Below are 19,296 nucleotides of genomic sequence, written 5' to 3' on the forward strand. Positions count from 1 at the left end.
GACATTATTAAAAACGAATTTCTGCTGGAGCGAAAGAGGCTTCAACGTTTTGTCTCAGTTTCATCTGAAGCCTCCAAACTTCCAAAAACAAGGACCTGTTGAGCTCTTGAAATTTATAAAAAAATATCAGCTAGATGATTCAGTCCCGAATATCGTCATCGTGATTCGCATATTTTTGACTATTGCGGTAAAAGTCGCTACATGCGAGAGAAGTTTTTCCAAACTTAAACTGATCAAGAATTACTTGCGATCAACGATGAGAAATTTACGACTCACTAATTTTTCCATTTTGTCCATTAAACAAGAGCTGGTGGAAAAAATTGATAAAATTATTGACACTTTTGCCAGCAAGAAAGCTCGTAAAATTCATTTGTAGTATGTTTATGTAAAAGCAATTTTTTTTTTGAATTAACAATATTTGATTAATGAATATATATTATTTTGAACAAAAAAGTAAGGTTTTGCAATGTTATTGATTAGATGTTTTTTTTTTTTTTTTTTTTTGGGGGGGGGGGGGCATCAAGATGAGGTACCGCACCAGGCACCATATACTCTACCTACGCCACTGCCGTGGCGTCCATACATTACGCCATAAGTTGGACTTATAACCCGTAACTGTTGTATCCCGTGTTGTTTTAGCCGCTTTGCAGCAGCACCAGAGTTTCCTCTCCGGGCGCATTCCTGGGCCTTGGATAAAGGGGTCATGGGTGGCCCATGCGTCATGATCCTTCTCTCGACCTTGCTGATGTGATCCAAAGGAACGCATCGCATTACATTTGGCACCAACTCAGTTGCAGAAGCTGCCGAAGGGAATTTCGTAGCTGATACTCCCAACGCCTAAGGGTCTTCACTCCTGATTTCTCCTCGAGGTTGTCTCCTGAAGCCTCAGTACCGCAAGGCAGCGGCGGTTTGAAGTCAGAGTACCCCTCTCCTAGATGAACTGCCTTACTAGGCTGACGAGCTCTTGTAGGAAGTCTCTAATCCAGTAATATATCCGACCCCGCACCTCCACGGCTCTTATCTTATGAAGCAAACCAGGACGCCATACTTTATCATATGCCTGTTTTAAGTCAATGAAGACTACGTATATGCTTTCGGTCCTTTGGAATCCATCTGCTACGCTCTGCACAAAGATGTTGACTTGGCTTGGTCTATAGCGGGCATTTCCAGCCCTGAAACCAGCCTGTTCTGGAGCTATAAGACGGGCACTCTCAAGGTACCAAACCAGACGCTCATTTACCATTTTTTTCAGCCATCTTTCCCACACAAGATGTGAGTGAGATGGGCCTGTAGCCCTCAGTAGTGGAAGCATTTTTTCCCTTTTTTTGGTATAGGAATAATGGTGGCACGTTTCCAGGCCCTGGGGAGATGACCATCTGCCCAGGTTCTATTTACAAATGCCAAGAGCATGACCCTTCCTTTCCCCCCTACATGCTTAAGCACTTCGGGGGTGATACCATCCGGCCCGGGAGCCTTTTTAAGCTGGCATTTCCTTATGGCGGCATTAAGCTCGCCTATCGAGAAGGGGGAGTTCATCGTTCCCTCAGCACTTTCGGTCTGTGGTTCCTTTCGGTCTTTTTTTTTTCATTAGCTTTGCGAGCTTTATCAATGGCTTTGAACACTGGGGACTTCTTGGTAGTCTTGTTGATCTTAGCAAAATATTTGTTCAACAAGATGGCAATTTTTTTCTTTGATGCAATGGTTACCCCACTGGGTGAAGATAATGGGGTTGCTGTTTTCGTACGCCCAGCATTTTCGAAATTTCTCAGAAGACTACAGGCCTTAGAGCTATCCCTTAGGTTTAACCTTGCACAGGTGTTGGTCCAACGTTCTCGTTTTTCCCTATTAACAGACGTTTTGACTAGTAGGCTGAGTCTGTTGTATTTCTGCCTGAGTGTTGGATTTTTTTGGTTCTTTTGGACCTTTTTGTATGCCCTTCTCCGAGCCATAACAAGTTTGTTGATTTCCGCCGTCCAAAAGTTTTTGAATTTTTTTGCAAGGGTAAGTTCGAGGAATAAACTTTTTAGCCATACCCAGGATAGCTGTTGTTATTTGACGGTAGACAAAGTCGACAGAGCTAGACTCTACATGGATTTTTTCAAGGGCATTGCCGACAGCTGTCTCGTATCCTTTCCAATTAGCCTTACTATAGCACCACTTTCGTGGTTCTTAGTGGTCTTTGTGTTCATTTTAGAAAGAGTGGCAGTCAGTAATATTGGAAGGTGGTCACTATCAATATCGCCTAGTACTTGATAAGTTGACAGGTTCCAAGTTAGCAGAGACTAAAGAAAGATCTGGTCGTGATAGTGAACCATTGCTAGCATGCAGAAGAGTAGGAGGAGAGTGTTTATTTTGCAAAAGAAAAAGGTTAGTAGAATTGCACAGGTCATGCACTTTTTTACAAGACTGATCAGTGTCATCATAGCCCCAGGAAGGTGAATGGGCATTTAGATCTCCAGCTATGATAGTGTCTACGGTTATTGTCTCTCTGACATCTAAAGACAGTTCTTGTTTAGGCGGATTATAAACATTTATGCACTTGAAGCGTCTATTATTTTTCCAAATTTCTAATACTCCTTAGAGCGAGCAGTGAAAACAGTCCAGACATGAACTTTGGACTATGAATCGATCGAAAGATCAATTAATTCAACCACTCGCTCGTATGGGCAGGGTTTAATCCACGAAAGTGGAGTGAGGCAGGAGACCTTTTTTTAAAGCCACCAGTTTAGGACCCGCAAATTTTGATGGCTTGACCCTCCACTAGTCTCCAGGGCGGCGGCTGGTCAGTTCAGCATTAGCTAAAGCCCCGACAGACACAAATCCCTACACCAGACGAGTGTGCAAAGGTTATGTCGATCAGAGCTTAGGATTGCCCAGACCTCACCAGCAGAACTCTGCACCACGAGAGCATGAGAGCCTGCTAGGAAAGTTGGGGCTCCCGCAACGTTAGCCCTTTTCGGACCACCCTGAGAGCAAAGGGTGGACTTACTCCAGTTACCAGGGGACACCACGAGGAGGTCGGCGGGCACTGTACCCCTGAGATTTCAATAACATTTTATGCCTGAAGAATATTGTCATTTGTTAAACACAACTTTGGTTGGTATATTACAATGACATTACAATGCTAGTTACTATTTCAATAGATTTGATAAAAACATTGTTAAAAATTAAAGCAGTATTTATATATATGCAGCTAATATATAACTGAAAGTAAGGTTTCACGTCTGCTTTTGATATGAAGTATGATGTAACGTTTTGGACTATTTGTAGAATTTCATAAAAAAATAAATATATGCTTAGATGAAATATTTCGCCCCTGACGCTTAATTTTATTTAAATTGTTTGTTATTCAGAAAGTGATTTTTTTTTTCACTTGGGTGTTACCCCTCTAACGGGTGTCACCGGGTGCAGACCACCCCCTGCACCCCCATAGTGACGCCACTGTCCCGTACTATGCTATTGCTCTATTTCAGTGATGCGCATTCTAATTTGACCTGCGGGTCATTTTAATTTCCGACACTCGTGTCGCGGGCCACATGAACGAAAAATACAAAAGGCGATAAGCAAATTGAAATTGATTTGAATTTGAAACTATTTGATTTGAAATCCTAGGATTTACTACTTACATTAATGAATTGGACATTTGAAGCTTTTCTTTTTCACGATGTCAGAAAACGGTTTGATTTCTTTCCTTAAAATACCTGCAACGTTGTAGCTAGCTTTACTGCGACTCATTTCCTTCCACAAAAAGTAAAGTAAAAGGGATGGCTACCTGGTCGTGCTGTTTGCGCACTGGACTGTCGTTCGAAATCGGATTTATCGACGGTCGAGGGTTCAAACCCTGCCCGCTCCCATCCCCCGTCGTCCTGCAGGAGGTTTGGACTAGGAAGTAAACTATCTTCAACTCTAAAGGAACATCCGATTCCGAAACCTGTAAAACATTTTACAAACAATTTAGATCGTTGAATTTAATAAAGCTTGCAAATTTGAAAGGTCGTGGTACCAAATAACTAAAGAAAAATTGAAGGCCCTAACATAAGTAAAGATACACTAGAAAACATTTTTTTTTTTGGATGGGGCATTTTCTATACTTTATGCCAACATTTCGGCGGGTCGGATGGAACCACGTTGCGGGCCGGATCTTGCCCGCGGGCCGCATTTTGGGCATAACTGCACTATATAGATATCTAAGCCATATTCATATAGTCATTATAGCATAATTTTGTTCAAAAGAAAAATAATTGAACAAGTAGATATCTTGCTTCTGACGTAATAGATAGGCCTAGATCATTATAAATGTAATTGTTAATCAGATATTTTTGTGAATTAATAATTAGATAAGAAGAAAAAAAGAAAAAATAAATTCAAACTATTGTTAACATTTTATTTAGACATTTAGATCTAGACTCTAGATTCTATTTCAGTAGATCTATACAAACGTAAAAAAGGGAGATCAATATGCTTAAAAACAACATGGTGGCCTGTCTAGTTATAGGTATCTGGGCATCTAAACTCTAAAGTAAACTATTCCAATAATTCTTATCATGCAATAATACTAATAGATCTAATAGCTATGGCAGTCTGTGCATAGTTTGTTTAAAAAAAATAAAATAGGCCTACTTTAGCATTGATGGTCCATTACATCAGTGGATTTTTCGATTGGAGAGAAAGAAGAAACTAATTAAATCTGTTAAGTTATGGTGTAACCAGTTATCTACTTTTACTAACAGTAACTACTACTAGACTCTAGAGTACTCTAGACTGAGACTGAGTAGTACTAGTCTAGATTTTTAACTAGATCTAGTAGTAGTAGTAGTACAAGATCTAGTACTTAGTCTCCTTAGCCTTAGTACTACTAATAAATTAAATGGATCTGCCTCTGGCTCTAATTTTGCTCTATTCTTAGATCAGAAATTGAAATTCTTAATCAACAAAAAACACAATATTAAATATATGGTAAATGTAAACTAATAACACTACACTAGTCTACAGTAAAGTCTTGAGTCTACTACTACTACAGTAACACTCAAGTCTCAAGTGCACTACTAACAGTTCGCTACAGTACAGTAAACTCAGGTGTACGGTGGTGTACCTCAGGGAACAGTCTTAGTGACTTAGTAGGTCCACTAATTTACATAAATGATTTACCAAGGCAAATTGCATTAGTTCAGGAACTAAAGTCAGATTATTTGCAGACGATTGTATAATATATAACCTATATATACACGTCTAGAACTGGGGTGGGCAACCTTTTTCAATCGAGGGCCGCATTAAACAATTTTTAGGATTGGGGGGCAGAATATATATATAATATATGTATATTTACAACTTAGAAAATATATATGTATACCGGTACTGTATTAAACATTTACATCTTTTTTTACACTACCAATTGAGGAATTACAAGATTTAGCGATTTCTGAAATTAATTCTATGAATATTAAAAACAAATTTGTTATTGCCTATTTACATCACAACAATTAGATTGTACTGTTGTACTTAATGTAAAATATTTTATTTTACACTCGTGAATAATGTTTTGGAACTGCGGTGGAACTAGCTAACTAGTTGTTATCCTTTTGACTGCTGTCAAATTACAGTCTGTCAGCATCGAGTTGTTCTTACACTTTTTTTTTTTCAAACACAAAAAGTCTTGTTCACGATTTATGTGGACCCAAATAATGTAAAAATTTAGCATCAAGTTCCAGTGGAAGGTCGTAATCTGCTTGGATATATTTCGTCTGGAGCTGAATCAGCTTCTGTACTTATGTAATGGTGAAGTGAGGATATTGAAAACTGGTTTTAAGATCTTGGTGTCTTAAAATGTGTATTTTAAATTTAACAATTCTTGTACTTTTCAACCATTTTACTAGAAACCTTTCAGCAAAGGAAAATTATTAAACCTGTTTTCACTTGCTTGTCTGGAGAAATGAAAAAGTTATGTTTGGAAAGATGTACAGACATTTCCTGTGCAAGCAACCCATTGAGATATGATGAAAAACACGAAGTCTGTCTTCACTCTTCTTTAGAAATATTACTCACAAAGTCACAGTCAATGTCCTTCAAGGGACATAACAATTTCTTGAGATCCTATATTCTTCTCAATACCTTGCCCATGCTAACCCAGCGGACTCTACTGTGATACAAACATTGGAATGTTTTGTTTTCACATCTTCAAGTACTTCTCCGAACTGTGTGTGGTCAAGTCCCCAAGCTCTGATATATTTGATCGCTGATAATTGGGTCAATAACATGTTTGATATTCAATGCAGTTTTATGCAAACTTTCCTGTGTAGCGTTGGGATATTGTTCTTTAATTTATTTAAAAAATAACTGTTTTACTCAGTCAAAATACGGGCTTCATCAGTTGTTACACTTGCCATCTTGTTCCAAACTAACCCAACCCTTTCAACACAGTTCTTCATAGCATTGAATAAATACTGGCCTGAGTTTAAGTCTTTGACTAAATGGATGGAAATATTACAAACAAGCATAATCTTCATTTGCTTTAAACTTTTTAGAATGACATGCAGAGACAATGTTTCTTTAGCCTCTTCATCATAAGAGATAAGATATTTAAAATTATTTAATTATATTTTTTTCTCTTTATTAGATGTTTAATCTGTGGGCACATCAAAATTCTGTAGGTGTTCGCGGGCTGCATAAAACATTCTGACGGGCTGCATGTGGGTCGTAATTTGCCCACCCCTGGTCTAGAACAATAAAAACAACACAAGACAGAAATTTTACAAAGAGAATTAGATGAATTACAGAAATGGGAATCAAATTGGAGCATGTCTTTCCACCCAGAAAAATTTCAGTTATTAACAGAAAAAAATTAAAACAAATTAATTCCACTTATCTTATTCATGGTAAACATGTAACACAGATTAAATGCAAAATACCTAGGTGTTATAATAAATGAAAAACTGTCATGGAATCCCCATATTGATGAAACTATTTTAAAAAAATTAAACAAAGCGTTAAGATTTATTAAAAGAAATTTCTATAAATCAAATAAGAGTATTAATTAAGAACATAAAACTAAAATGTTATTTAACCTTGGTTAGGCCAATAATAGAATATGCATCCTCTGTTTGGGACCCCTCAACTCAAGAAAACATTAAGAAACTGGAACAGACACAAAGTAGAGTAGTGAGATTCATAACAAATGAATATTCACATTTGACTAGAGTAATACTTTAGTAAAATCACTAAATTTAGAAAGCCTTCAGGATAGAAAACTCAAAAGTAAAGTAGCAATTATAGATAAAACGCTGAATCATAATCTTCAAATGCAAAAACAAAATTTAATAAAATACTCTTCAGACACAAAGATAAAGGCACAATCCTCGTTCCATATGCTAGGATATATTTGTACAAATGCTCCTTCTTCCCTAATGCTATTAGAGCATGGAATGGGTTGCCTAAGCTAGCCAAGAAAATCATTGACTTGGCAGAGCTTAGGTCGTTGATTAATATGCATTACTAAATGCATGACGCGTAGGACGTAATTATCTTCTTTTTGAATTAACGTCTGTATTATATAACATAAGATAGAAGTCTAGTATATTATACTTAACTAGCTAGACATAGATCTTTATCTAATCTAGATAGAATCATAGATCTATCTATATTCTATATATCTTAATGTACAGTGGAGGGAGCACAAAGAAAAGAACTGTGATGAATCAGAAAAATACAATGTTGAATACTAGTATTATATGACTCTCTGATCTACTTCTTTCAGTACTACATCTTGCCTTACTTGTTAATAACTTTTTATTGATACATGTGTTCCTGTTCACATGATCTTAGTTTACAAAACAATTCACCTCTTTTATGTACTTTATAACTATTTCTAATGTCACCAATTACCATTTTACACTGCACCTTGAGGAGTTGTAGTACCAATGGCCACAGCTTAACCTGTATGCAAAACGTTCATTGTTGAGATAATCATCAGTTACTATAATATAATATAATAAACTTAGTTATAAATTACATCGAAATACAATTAGTAAAAGTCTCAAATATCTTAATATTGTTATATTTGTTTCAGACTTTGAATGGATAGTATTCTGTTTTGTGCACAAGAGAGTGGGCCTGATGAGGACCATCATACCATTACTAGCTCCAAGTTTTCTAAAGGTTCCTTAGCCTTCTTAATATTAACTATAGTCATAATTTGTAGTATAAAAAAATGCTTTTTATCTTTATGTATCATAGGACCTATTTTTTTTTAAAGAGAAATTTCTCATGTACATTTTTTTCTTTACATAAACAAAGTCTTGGATGCTGACTGTGAAATTTACCACTGGCAAAGGTAACTTAATCAATAATTTACAACCTCATTTTCTTTTTCCTGAAACATTATCCTGTCAAAAAGCCTATGTAGGCAATGACATCTTCACCCCAAATTTTGAATGTTTCTCTGGCCGTCTCGCTGATAAAGTAATCTTTGTAAACTTAATTATTAATTTCTAAAATATCTGTCTGAAAAAGAAATAAATACTAAGCCACCAAAAAGTAAAATTTAGTTGTAAAATAAAAAAAAACCCAGTAATCTTCTTAAGTATCAATACTATTTAGATCTAAAGGAAAAGAAAATGAATGTTATAATGGATGTTTAAAATATTATAATGATTTCACTGTGAGGTCTTAATTGTAATATGTGGCTCAAAGAACTAAGATCACTACTTAACATTTAAAATCTTTTAAAATAATTATATGTAGTCTTTCAATTGTTGTTCATTTTTAGTGAGATCTTGTTTGTGCAACGGAATAGCAATATTATTGACACATTTCTAAATGATGTGACAAAGTTAGTGACGCTCGATGGAACATATGGATTGATCTGGGATGAGGTGAGTACATTTTTCCAGACACAGATCTAAGTAATTCTATTTCTTTATTTTTTTATATTTGGAAATTCGCTTTACCATCTATTGCATATAAAGCAGGGATGGGCAACATTTTTTGTATCAAGGGCCGCATTAACAAAATTTTGGGAATGGCGGGCCGCATATATATATATATATATATATATATATATATATATATATATACTTACAACTTAGAAAAATAAGCTAGCTAAATGTATAATGTCTTTTAATTCATATTTATACTGTATTATACAATCGCTTTTCCTTTTTTTTCACACTCCAAATTGAGGGATTACCACAAGAGTTAGCAATTTCTGAAACCAATTTAACGATTTTTTTTTAAATTTGCTATTGTCTTTTCATATCATAACATTTCACCACAAATGTACAGTTGTACTTAATGTGAAGTATTTAACTGTTTACACTCGTGCGTAATGTTCCTGAATTGAATAGATTTAACATGCATTACATAAGCAAGCAGCCCATTGCAATAACTACCATGAAAAACATAAAATGTCTTCCACTCTTCATTAGACATATTAGTAGCAAGGTCACAGTCAATGTCCTTCAAAGACATTTCGTCCTTGAGAATTTATATTCTTCTCATTACTTTGTCAATGCTAAGCCAGCTGATACATCGGAATATTTAGTTTCTAAATCTTCAGATACTTTTCTAAACTGCCTGCGGTTGAGGCCCCCTAGCTCTGATGACTTCTGTATTGTCATTTATATAGTTGCAATATGAGGAGAAATCACGCAGCTTTGTGCAAACTTTTCTGTTTAGAGTTTATGGTTGGGATAATCTTAAAAAAAGTTAAATAAATACTGGCCTGAGACTTTTTATAATAAGAGAGTTTCAATAATGTATAGAGATATTTGGAATTAGTTTAAATAGATTAGCATTTTTATATGTATATACTGTGGGCACACATGATTTTTGTTGTTGCATGTGGCCCGCGGGCCGTAATTTACCCACCCCTGATATAAAGGATATCTGTTTCTGTGGACTATGGTTACAGAGGGTGTCATGTGGCCAGCACAATGACTAACCGCTTTTGCTTTTCCCCAACTAATGTCAGGTACCCATTAGAGCTGGGTGGACTCAAAGGCGACAAAAATACTGAAATTCATCAGCATTCAAACCCGGGACTTCGGTGCAGAAGCCAGGCGCTTTACCGATACTGTGACCACATTCTATTTCTAGAAATGAGGTCAGGTCAAAGAAGTTCACAGTAGTAAACTTGTTTTAATTATATTTAACAAATCAGAGAAAGTTTTAGATAAAAAGTGGCATAAGTTAGTTTCTAGAAGTTCTTAGCATATTGAAATATTTAGAAAGAAGTTTTTGTGATTCTAGAAAAGATGGTTTAAAAAGATATAAATGGGGATAAAGTGAGTTGGTCAAGGTCCTTGAGTTGTAGCTGGTCTTTGAAGTGTTGCAGGTTCTAGAGTTGTTATGGGATTCATAAGTCGTAATAAGACTTTACTCACTTTATATCTTTGAAGTCAATTATTAGTGAAAGTAAAGATTAAGTTAAGAACATAGAGAAGCTCAGTTGTATCAGTATATTTAAGTACTATTATGTTGTGGATTTATTATTTCAGTAATAATAGTAATAATAATAGCTTTTATATTGCGCTACTTTCATGCTTACAGCATGATCAGAGGGCTATGGTTCAATCTCATTTGTGGACCAGTTGGGGAGGGAGTATCTGGGAGAAGGTTTTCAATGCTGCACTCATTAAACACAACTCTGCTCGAGTCGGGTTTCGAACCTCAGGCCCCCTTCATAGGTAGCCAAGCCAAGTTCAAGCATTCTTAGTATCTGACCATGCTTCCCACTAACCAGTACTTGAGTTAAAAAATATATTTTAAGTAGAGCTGTATTGTGAATTATTGAATTAATGTTTTAAAGGAGCTCACTAAAAGAAAGAAAAAAAAAGAGAAGTATAGAAAAGATTCACGAACAGCAGAAGTCGCCACAAGAAGAACATAAAATTAAAATGCTATTCCAACTTAGACTAATAATATAAAATCCATCCTTTGATTGGGAGACCAAGAAAGCAAAAAGAACTATAAGAAACCCTAATTGTAGCAGTGAAATTTATGATATATCTTACATTGGATGCTACATAATTGAAAGTTTTTTAAAATGATTTTTTTTCTAGACTTTAGTATAGGGTTATGCTAGAATAATCATGTTCTAATTATACAAATTATGCAATACAGAACCTGCAGCCTTCAGATGGTAAATATGAGCCTGGCTTGCATTATTGTGGAACCAGAGAATCTGACAGAAAAAGTGTGCATGGCACAGTGTCATTCTTTCGTGATGGAATGACTGGCGTTAAATTTGCAATAAAGACCTTAGAGGTATCATTTGTATATATTAGAAGATAATTTGGTAAAAAATATTTGTATGCTGACAAATGAAAACCCACATTTTAAATTCAAATATAATTGTGGTAATAATACATTTATTTTTTTTATCTTATTTACATTTACATGTATCCTTGTGTAAATCTATCAACTAACTCTGTCTGTCAGGTAAAAAGTTTGTACACATTATTTCTTCCACACACATTCTTGGATCATGTTGAAACTTTGCACAATTATTCATGGGCATAGACAAGACATGAATCAATAAAAAAAAAAGTAACCAATTAGCCAATTAATTATTGTTTGATACCAACAAGGGGATATTAATCCTTCAGTATTCACAGATACAGCTAAATATGTAGGATGTCTCCCCTTAGAGTGGATAATTGAACACGTTATTTCTCCCACACCCATTCTCAGAACAAGCTTAAACTTTAAAAAAAATATTTATTGTACCTAAAAAAATATGAACATGAATCAATTTAAAAAATAACCATTTAGAGAGTTTATTATTGGTAATTAATGATTTTGTTTGAAATTAGGGACATAACTTCTACTTTATTGAGAGTTACAGTTGTAAGTGTGGAGTTCTTTTCTTTAGATTAGCTTTGTTGTTGTTTTTTTTTTATTTGATTTAAAAAAACAAATTTTACTTGTTTTATAAATTATAGACATTGCTTAAAAAAAAATAAAAAAAATTACATCATGTGTGTATCCTTGTGTAAATCTAGTCATGCATGCTAATTAGAGACCCAAACTGCTAACTCATAGGTCTTCTTGGCTGATTTAGGCAACCAGTCCTATGCTCTAAAACTTGTTAAATGTTGGCAGTACATTGTGCTGGGTTAAAAGAAGTCAATAGAGAGGTGCTAACAATAAGTTTTGACATATATTGTCTAGTCATTCAGCCAAGTGCCCATAGACCCAAGATAGTGTTGTTGTGCTTTGTTCAATGTCTCAGCATCAAAACTGTACCGTTAAGAAATCTGTACATATTGTTACTAAAAGTATACATATTAATATTACTTTACTACCTTTACTATTTTAACTGTGAATAGACCTTATTTTTAATGATTTAACTGCATGGAATTTAGCTCTTGTAAAGGAGAGTAATCCTTGAAGGATTACGGGCACGACATGGCCTAAATTGTGCCGATGTGCCAAAAACTCATTACTCAAACTCAAACTTAATTGTTCTGGCATTTTCTGCATGGTACCATCAGGGACAAAAAATGCTAGACATTCTTCAGGGGCATAGCTCATTGGATTTTTTTCACTTTGAAATAAGTGTTTGATGCTAAAACAGGGGTTTGGGAAAATCCGATCCAGTTCCACCCTAGCAGAAACATCAATACTATATAACATTACATGTCAAAAATGAATTCAGAACTAGTTTGCAAATGTTAGTAAAGTTATAGTTTTATGTTACTTCTTTTTTGGCACAGTCTGCAAAAGAGCCCACAGCTCAGCAGCAATAAAGCTGGCTAGAAGAAGAAGAAGAATGTTACTTCTTTATGTTCGTTAGTTGTTTTTTTTTTATGTTTTGTAGACATTTAATCTATACGTTTGTCTGTTTCACTACAGATGGACACGTACTTTCATCCTGAGGAAATTAAAGTCACTCTGATGAACAGGCACATCAACATTTGTTGTGTTTATGGTATTATTATAAGAAACCACCACATTCAGATTCTTTTGGAACATGCAGGTATGATCATTATTGTAGGGAGACGCTAATTTCTATTGTAATCCTCATGGTTTTAAAGTAAAGTTAATTAGATATTGTTAAAAAAAAAATGAAGCCGGTGGTAATTATTAGCTGTCCATAATTATTACTAAGATTTTGCTTTATTAATGTAAGTTTATTATTATTATTATTATTAGCCCATTATTTAATTGGAGGTAAAATGTGTTTCACTAATTTAAATGTCCAGGTTTGCCATTGACTGAAGAGCGGGCATGGATAGCGGAGTCACCTCAGAGACTACTCACTTTGGCCAGACAGAGCTTTCAAGCCCTTGAAGTTTTACATCAGTCAGGATATGTGCATTGTGACCTGAAGCGTAAGTTAGGTTTTCATCTTATCTCATTCATCTCTCTCATCCATCACATAATGCTGTAGAATACAGTAGAAGTGACATTTTCTAGAGTTTTCAAGCTCCTGAAGTTTTACATTGGTCAGGATATGTGCATTGTGACTTAAAGCTTCAATTAGTTTTTCATCCTATCTCGTTCCTCATGTTTCTCATTCATTATATTATATAGTTCAGTGAGTGTGGAAATGATCAAGACTTTTAATTGTGCGCATATTTGATGATATTTGTGTGTTTATATGGTTAATCAAGTTGACTTTTGATCTTTTATGTAGATATTTTTTTAGTTTAACTCCTTATGCTTTTCTTATCTGCTATCTGGTATTCTTAGAGATTTTTAGACTGTTTTTTAGTTTTAAAAATTATATGTCCTGTTATATATCTGGCTTTGACCTTTCTTTTGGCAGCCCATCTCTGTGTATCTTCAGAATAATCAATCAGACCTAAAATTTCATTTATAAATGTGAAAGTTGCTTATATTATAGGTGCATCAATTGATAAACTCATCTCAAATATGTCAGTGAAAAACTGATGATATATCTTCATGCATGTATTTCGTATGTTTTATAACATGACTTTTTCTTGCAGCTGACAATATAATGATTTTTAAGAATGGCAAGGATTTTACTGTCAAATTGATTGATTTTGGCAGCTGCCAGCGCCAAGGTACAGCCTTGCCCCATCATGCTCACACCACAATATGGTACTGGTCGCCTGAAATTTGGCAAGCTTTAAATCACAAAGTAAATTTCTATTACAAATATGAAAACAAAACCAAAATAATTACTGAAAAACAAAGTTTTGGCTTTAAAAAAAAATTGTCAGACTTTTTGAATTGTATGAGGTTAAGTCTGAAGCATTCTATGTAAAGTTTTATGAAAGACTATTGTTGAAAATAACTTGTGGAAAGTGTATTTTATGATTTTAAAAATATTGATTTGAGTTGGACTTTTTGATACTTTTTTTTTTTATGCTAGAGTGTAAATTGAAGACATAGCTAAAGTTTTTAGATTAAATTGATACTCTGTTAATCTATTATAAGATAGAATGGTTTATTGTTTTCTGTAATATAATAATATATTTTCTTTCCTTTGTGCAGAAACAGGTGGTGTGTAGCTGTGCCATGGATGTCTACGCTCTTTCTCTCACTCTGTATTTTGTTCAGACTTCCTATCATTTGATGCAGTTATTGAAGGAAGATGACATCAAAGACTTGGTATTGAATTTCTTTCATTTCAATACTATATTCTTAGTTCCTTTCTTGGGTTGCCCATAATTGTTTGCCTGGAGTCTTGGGCCTGCACTATTTAATCTAGATTGATTTTACCTCAAAACGTTAAACCTTCATAGATTTAAACTTAGTCAGTTTTAACTTCTGTGATTTTCATGAGTTTTTTAATAATTTTTTTTTTCATGAACGAACCTTCAGAAAAAATTCTTATGATTAAAATGCAGTCTCATTTCCATTCATATTTTAGATGACACAAAAACCAGAGCACATATTATTGATTGCATTACCAGAGTCCATCCCATTGGAGTTAAGAGCTGTGATGCGACAAAGCCTTGATGGCTGCCCTGGAACTCGTCTTAGTGCAGAAAAAGCTGTACGACAACTGACAGGTATAATTTACATTAATATGTCTTGTTTTTTTTTCCCACATTAAATCTCGACTCTTATATCCTAGTGAAATTTTTTTACAATTTATACTTTATAAATCTAGAAATAAACTTGTGGATCTGATAAATGAAAACTTAATACTTATGAATGTTGCTAAATACTTAGAATGTGTGTCTGTTGACTGCAAGTAGATCTATTTACATTCAATCAAATATTAAAGTAAGAAAACAAACTACAACTTGATTTTTTAAAAGCATATTTAATTGATCTTCAACCATATTTCTTTATCTTTACATAGATAAAAAACAATTAAAAAAAAACGAATTATTGAACCCCAAGGTAGTTGTAAAAAATTCAAATGCTATGCTAAATATCTTAACAAATTTATTTAATTTTATTATTATTAATTTTTATTTTTTTTACAGAGGACAATGCTTTTCCGTCAGAGAATTATAAAGAGAAGTTTGAAAGGCTATATGCTTTACTGAAAAACAAAACAAGTATTTCTGCAAAAACTGTTTTTGGAGAGAACTCCTTTCAGCTTTCTCCAGAGCAGTCAAGTGGACTCCAATATTTTGTTGGTGGCTGCAAAAGTATGGAAAAACCAGAAGCAACTACATCACAAAGAAGTAAAAAATATGTATTTCACAGCAGCACCAAGATTAACAAAAATCTGTCTAGGAACAAAAAAGTTGCCAGACAGCAACCTTTAAAGGTGAAAACCTTTAAAAAAAATAGTGAGAAATGTTCCAGTCTAGTGAAAGCAGGTCATCCTCAAAATGAAACACAAGAATCTATTCAAGTTCTTGAAATAAATACGGATGAGAAAGCTTATTCCTGCTCAATACTTTTGAAAAATTTGGCTTTACAAGTCAGGCCCAGTGAAAATAAAGTTACAGATGTCAGTGACTGTGTACTTGGTCAAGCAGATTCATTTGGGGATATGAAGGTATTGTCACTCAAATCAAGCACACCTGATGGTAGGTTTCCTCAAATAAAAAAGACTGCCCACACAGCGAACAAGATGGTTGAGGGAGTTATGGAAGCTACTCGGAACTATAATAGAGTTGAGACAATACAATCGAACTGTCAGCAACCTTTAAAGGTGCCAACTGATCAAGGAACTGTTATTCACAGTCAGAAAGTAGTAGCAACGGTTGGCAGTCCAACTAGAATATTATTGAATGGCTTTGATGCAAATGCTGACTCTCAATCATCAGCAGTCACTCATAGCAATGTTTCACATGGTATTCCAATGGCAACTGACTTGATGTTACATCGTTCTGGAGATAACACCCAGCAAAACCCTTTTGGAAATGTCACCAGCAAAACAAATTCTGACGATGACGTTGCCTTTGTCATTGAAGCCTTTGGTCCAGGGGCTTTTACAGGTAGTGAAGATGATATTGTTAACAACTGGGTCAAGATGATAGAGCAGGATGAGCAAAGTGACCCTATTGGATATGAATCTGTCATGGATGTCAACTTAAATAGGAGCAGGGGAGAACATGTGAACAGAGAGCTGGAGCTGATGGACACTGACCAAGCTGAAAGTGCTTTGAGCAACCAAACAGTGTCCATGTCTGATGGCATCATCATGAAAGCTGGAAGGAAGAGAATGTCTCACTCAGTAGAAGATGCTGAAATACCAAAGAAATCCATTTGCCCAGACCATGAGAAGAAGTTGCCACACTTTGACCAAATTTTGTCCTAGAGCTTTCTCTGAGATGCTTGAATCTCCCATTATATTTAGTCATTAGTCATATATCTTCCAAATATTTCTTCTGAATACGTTTTTTTTTTTACTTACCAGTATATTTCATCAGTTTCATCGAGCAGTTAAAAAAAGTTTACACTTGACTACCAAGTCTTTCCACAATTCAGTTTTAGAGAATCCTCTTCTAGCCTCAAATTATTTTTTTACAATATATTTTTGTAATTAATTGAATTGCGATAGCTAATCTTTTAAAACAAAGATTTCTTTCTTTCATGAAAAGTTCAGTCAACCTCTATGAAGTATGTACGCATTTATTGACAAATATTTGTAATTCAGATTGTGGTGTGGTATTGAAGAAAGTAATTAGAAATATATATAAGCAAGTGAAATGTAAGCGTTTAATTATCCATGACTTTTCATTGAATGCATTTGTAGTACATACAAATGCTTGTATAAATGAAACACAAATTTTTATAATTTTTGCTGGCTGCTCAGTTTTAGATTCATTTTTTTTTTAAAAAGGTAAGTATTAGGTGTTGTATTCCATCGATATAGTTTAGACGATTGTTTTGGTTAAGGATAACCTGGAGAAGATTTCATGTAATTAGCTTAGTAGGTAGACAAGAAAAACTCCACAAAACTGGGAACCAGTGAGAGTAGAGATGGTTCGGACTTAAATGTACATGTGATATGATTCTTTGGAAAAATTATCCTCTAGGTATCATAAAATAGGTTGAAAAATGTCAATGCTAATTAGTTGACTTATAACCAAATGGAAGTCTTTGTCCATTGTATTGTCTTAGCACCCTGAAACAGTGATGACTGATAAACTTTTAATGCATATTTTCTCGCATTTTTGTAGGTCTAAGAAGTTTTTCAAGAAACTTCTGTGATTTACAAGATAGTTTTTAAAGTAATGAAATAAAAATATTTACCTGAGTATAAAATGAATTTTTGTGAGTTAATTATTGTCACAAATTAGTTGTGCAACCTTAAGTTGCATGCTTTGATGTACATTTTCTTTAGTCAAAAGGTGCAGTGTTTTTTCGGGAGTGTTTTCATGAATTTCATTTCTGGAATGAGACATTACATTAGAAAGAAAGCAGCCACCATGTATTCTGGTTGTTGTTTAGATCTTTCTTGTATAAAGAACTATCGTGCTAACTGTAAACTACATTTGTTGTTTATTTCAGTATTCAAAATACTGTTGTAAATATACATCTAGACCTAGGTTACTTATCACAAGTTCAGTGAAATTAACACACTTGTATTGCGATAGGTAAATTTATTTGATCTCATAACATACATTTAGCATGTAAAAAAATGTAAAAAAAATGTTCTAGTCCTCTTATTGTACTGTTTTGTTGAATGTAAATACTTTGTAAATATGTTTCAGTTTTTACAATAACAATGTACTGCTTTTCTTTCATGACATCATTCTGAACATTTGTTTTGACCAGTGCATTTAAAAAAAAACTGCTCTAAAGTTCATTCTTTCATTTTATATTCTCATTTTACATTCCTTAACAATTTTACACACAAAATTTATGAAAGAGATTACAGTATGTCACATTTTCATTACTACATCAAATCTGTTGTTGTAGATCTGACTTAAATGAATCTATTCTACAGTGAGATTTTTGAATAACACTATTATTTTTGAAAAAAGAAAATAAAAATTGTGAGGAAAAAAATAAAACTTTTTGTTAAATTTCATTACATTTGCATTACCTTGTTTGGTGTGAATATTTTATTGAACATCAGTCTGCTGCAAATGTGTATATGAAGTTGCTTCTTCATTATAAAGATACTGATAAGAGTTATCCACAGTGAGAGTTTAAATGAGGAGCAATAATAAAAAGATGGCATAGTTAAGTAGTTTCTGGGGTGTCACTCAAATTCTACAAATGTGAGAGAATTCCTTTAATACATAAGTATAAAATCTGAGAGTATTCCTTTAATACATAAATATAAAATCTGGGTGAATTCCATAAACACATAAGTAAACAAGGTTACAAAGACAGTGTGTGGAAACACACTCAAAATCGGCCCCCTAATTCTATCAAAGGCAAATGACAGAGAAGAATGGAGAAAGAAGGTTGACAGATCTTATGTGGTGCCCCAACGGTCCATCATGCCAAGGAAAGGTGAAGTTAGATGTGAACCTGGCCTAACTGATTTCATATAATGAATATCTTATTGATCTAATTGTTTTGTAAAGGGTCAATCTCTTATTCAAAACCTCATTAAAAAAAAAAACATTTCGTAAAAAAAAATAAAAAAACTTTTGCTTTAAGGCTTGTAATCTGATTCTCTGCAGGTCACTCGATAATATGAAAAACTACTTATTGTTTTTTATTATGTTCCACTTATATGCATGTTTAAAAGATTTTTTCTATTTGAAAAAAATAGCAACCATTTTTTTTTTTTTGTAAATGTAGTAGTAAGTATGACAGAACTTACTTAACTTAGCAATAAAATTGTACAAGAAAAATATTTTTTTTGACAAAAAATCTAAAATCGTTTACATAAATATGTTAAAAATATGGCAAAAGTCATCTTCCTTACCAAATAAATTCCTGTGTTTGTTAGCCTACAATTAA

At 33.9% G+C, this 19,296-nt stretch overlaps 1 protein-coding gene across 2 annotated transcripts; it reads left to right on the top strand.

Annotated features, from left to right (window-relative positions):
* Positions 1-4,449: 4,449 nt before the first annotated feature.
* On the top strand, positions 4,450-18,377 carry LOC106061604 (uncharacterized). Of its 2 annotated transcripts, none has more exons than XM_013219783.2 (11): positions 4,450-4,519; positions 8,063-8,151; positions 8,290-8,326; positions 8,762-8,867; positions 11,116-11,259; positions 12,850-12,973; positions 13,200-13,328; positions 13,947-14,101; positions 14,458-14,574; positions 14,837-14,978; positions 15,402-18,377. In XM_013219783.2, exons 2-11 carry the CDS (start codon positions 8,070-8,072, stop codon positions 16,688-16,690), a joined length of 2,325 nt encoding a protein of 774 aa, XP_013075237.2. In that variant the 5' UTR covers positions 4,450-4,519; positions 8,063-8,069; the 3' UTR covers positions 16,691-18,377. The 2 variants fall into 2 exon arrangements, with proteins under 2 accessions (XP_013075237.2, XP_013075238.2); XM_013219784.2 differs by having other exon boundaries at positions 4,463-4,495.
* Positions 18,378-19,296: the final 919 nt, after the last annotated feature.

This window comes from Biomphalaria glabrata, chromosome 1 (assembly GCF_947242115.1).
Source record: "Biomphalaria glabrata chromosome 1, xgBioGlab47.1, whole genome shotgun sequence".
Classification (NCBI taxonomy): Eukaryota; Metazoa; Mollusca; class Gastropoda; family Planorbidae; genus Biomphalaria; species Biomphalaria glabrata.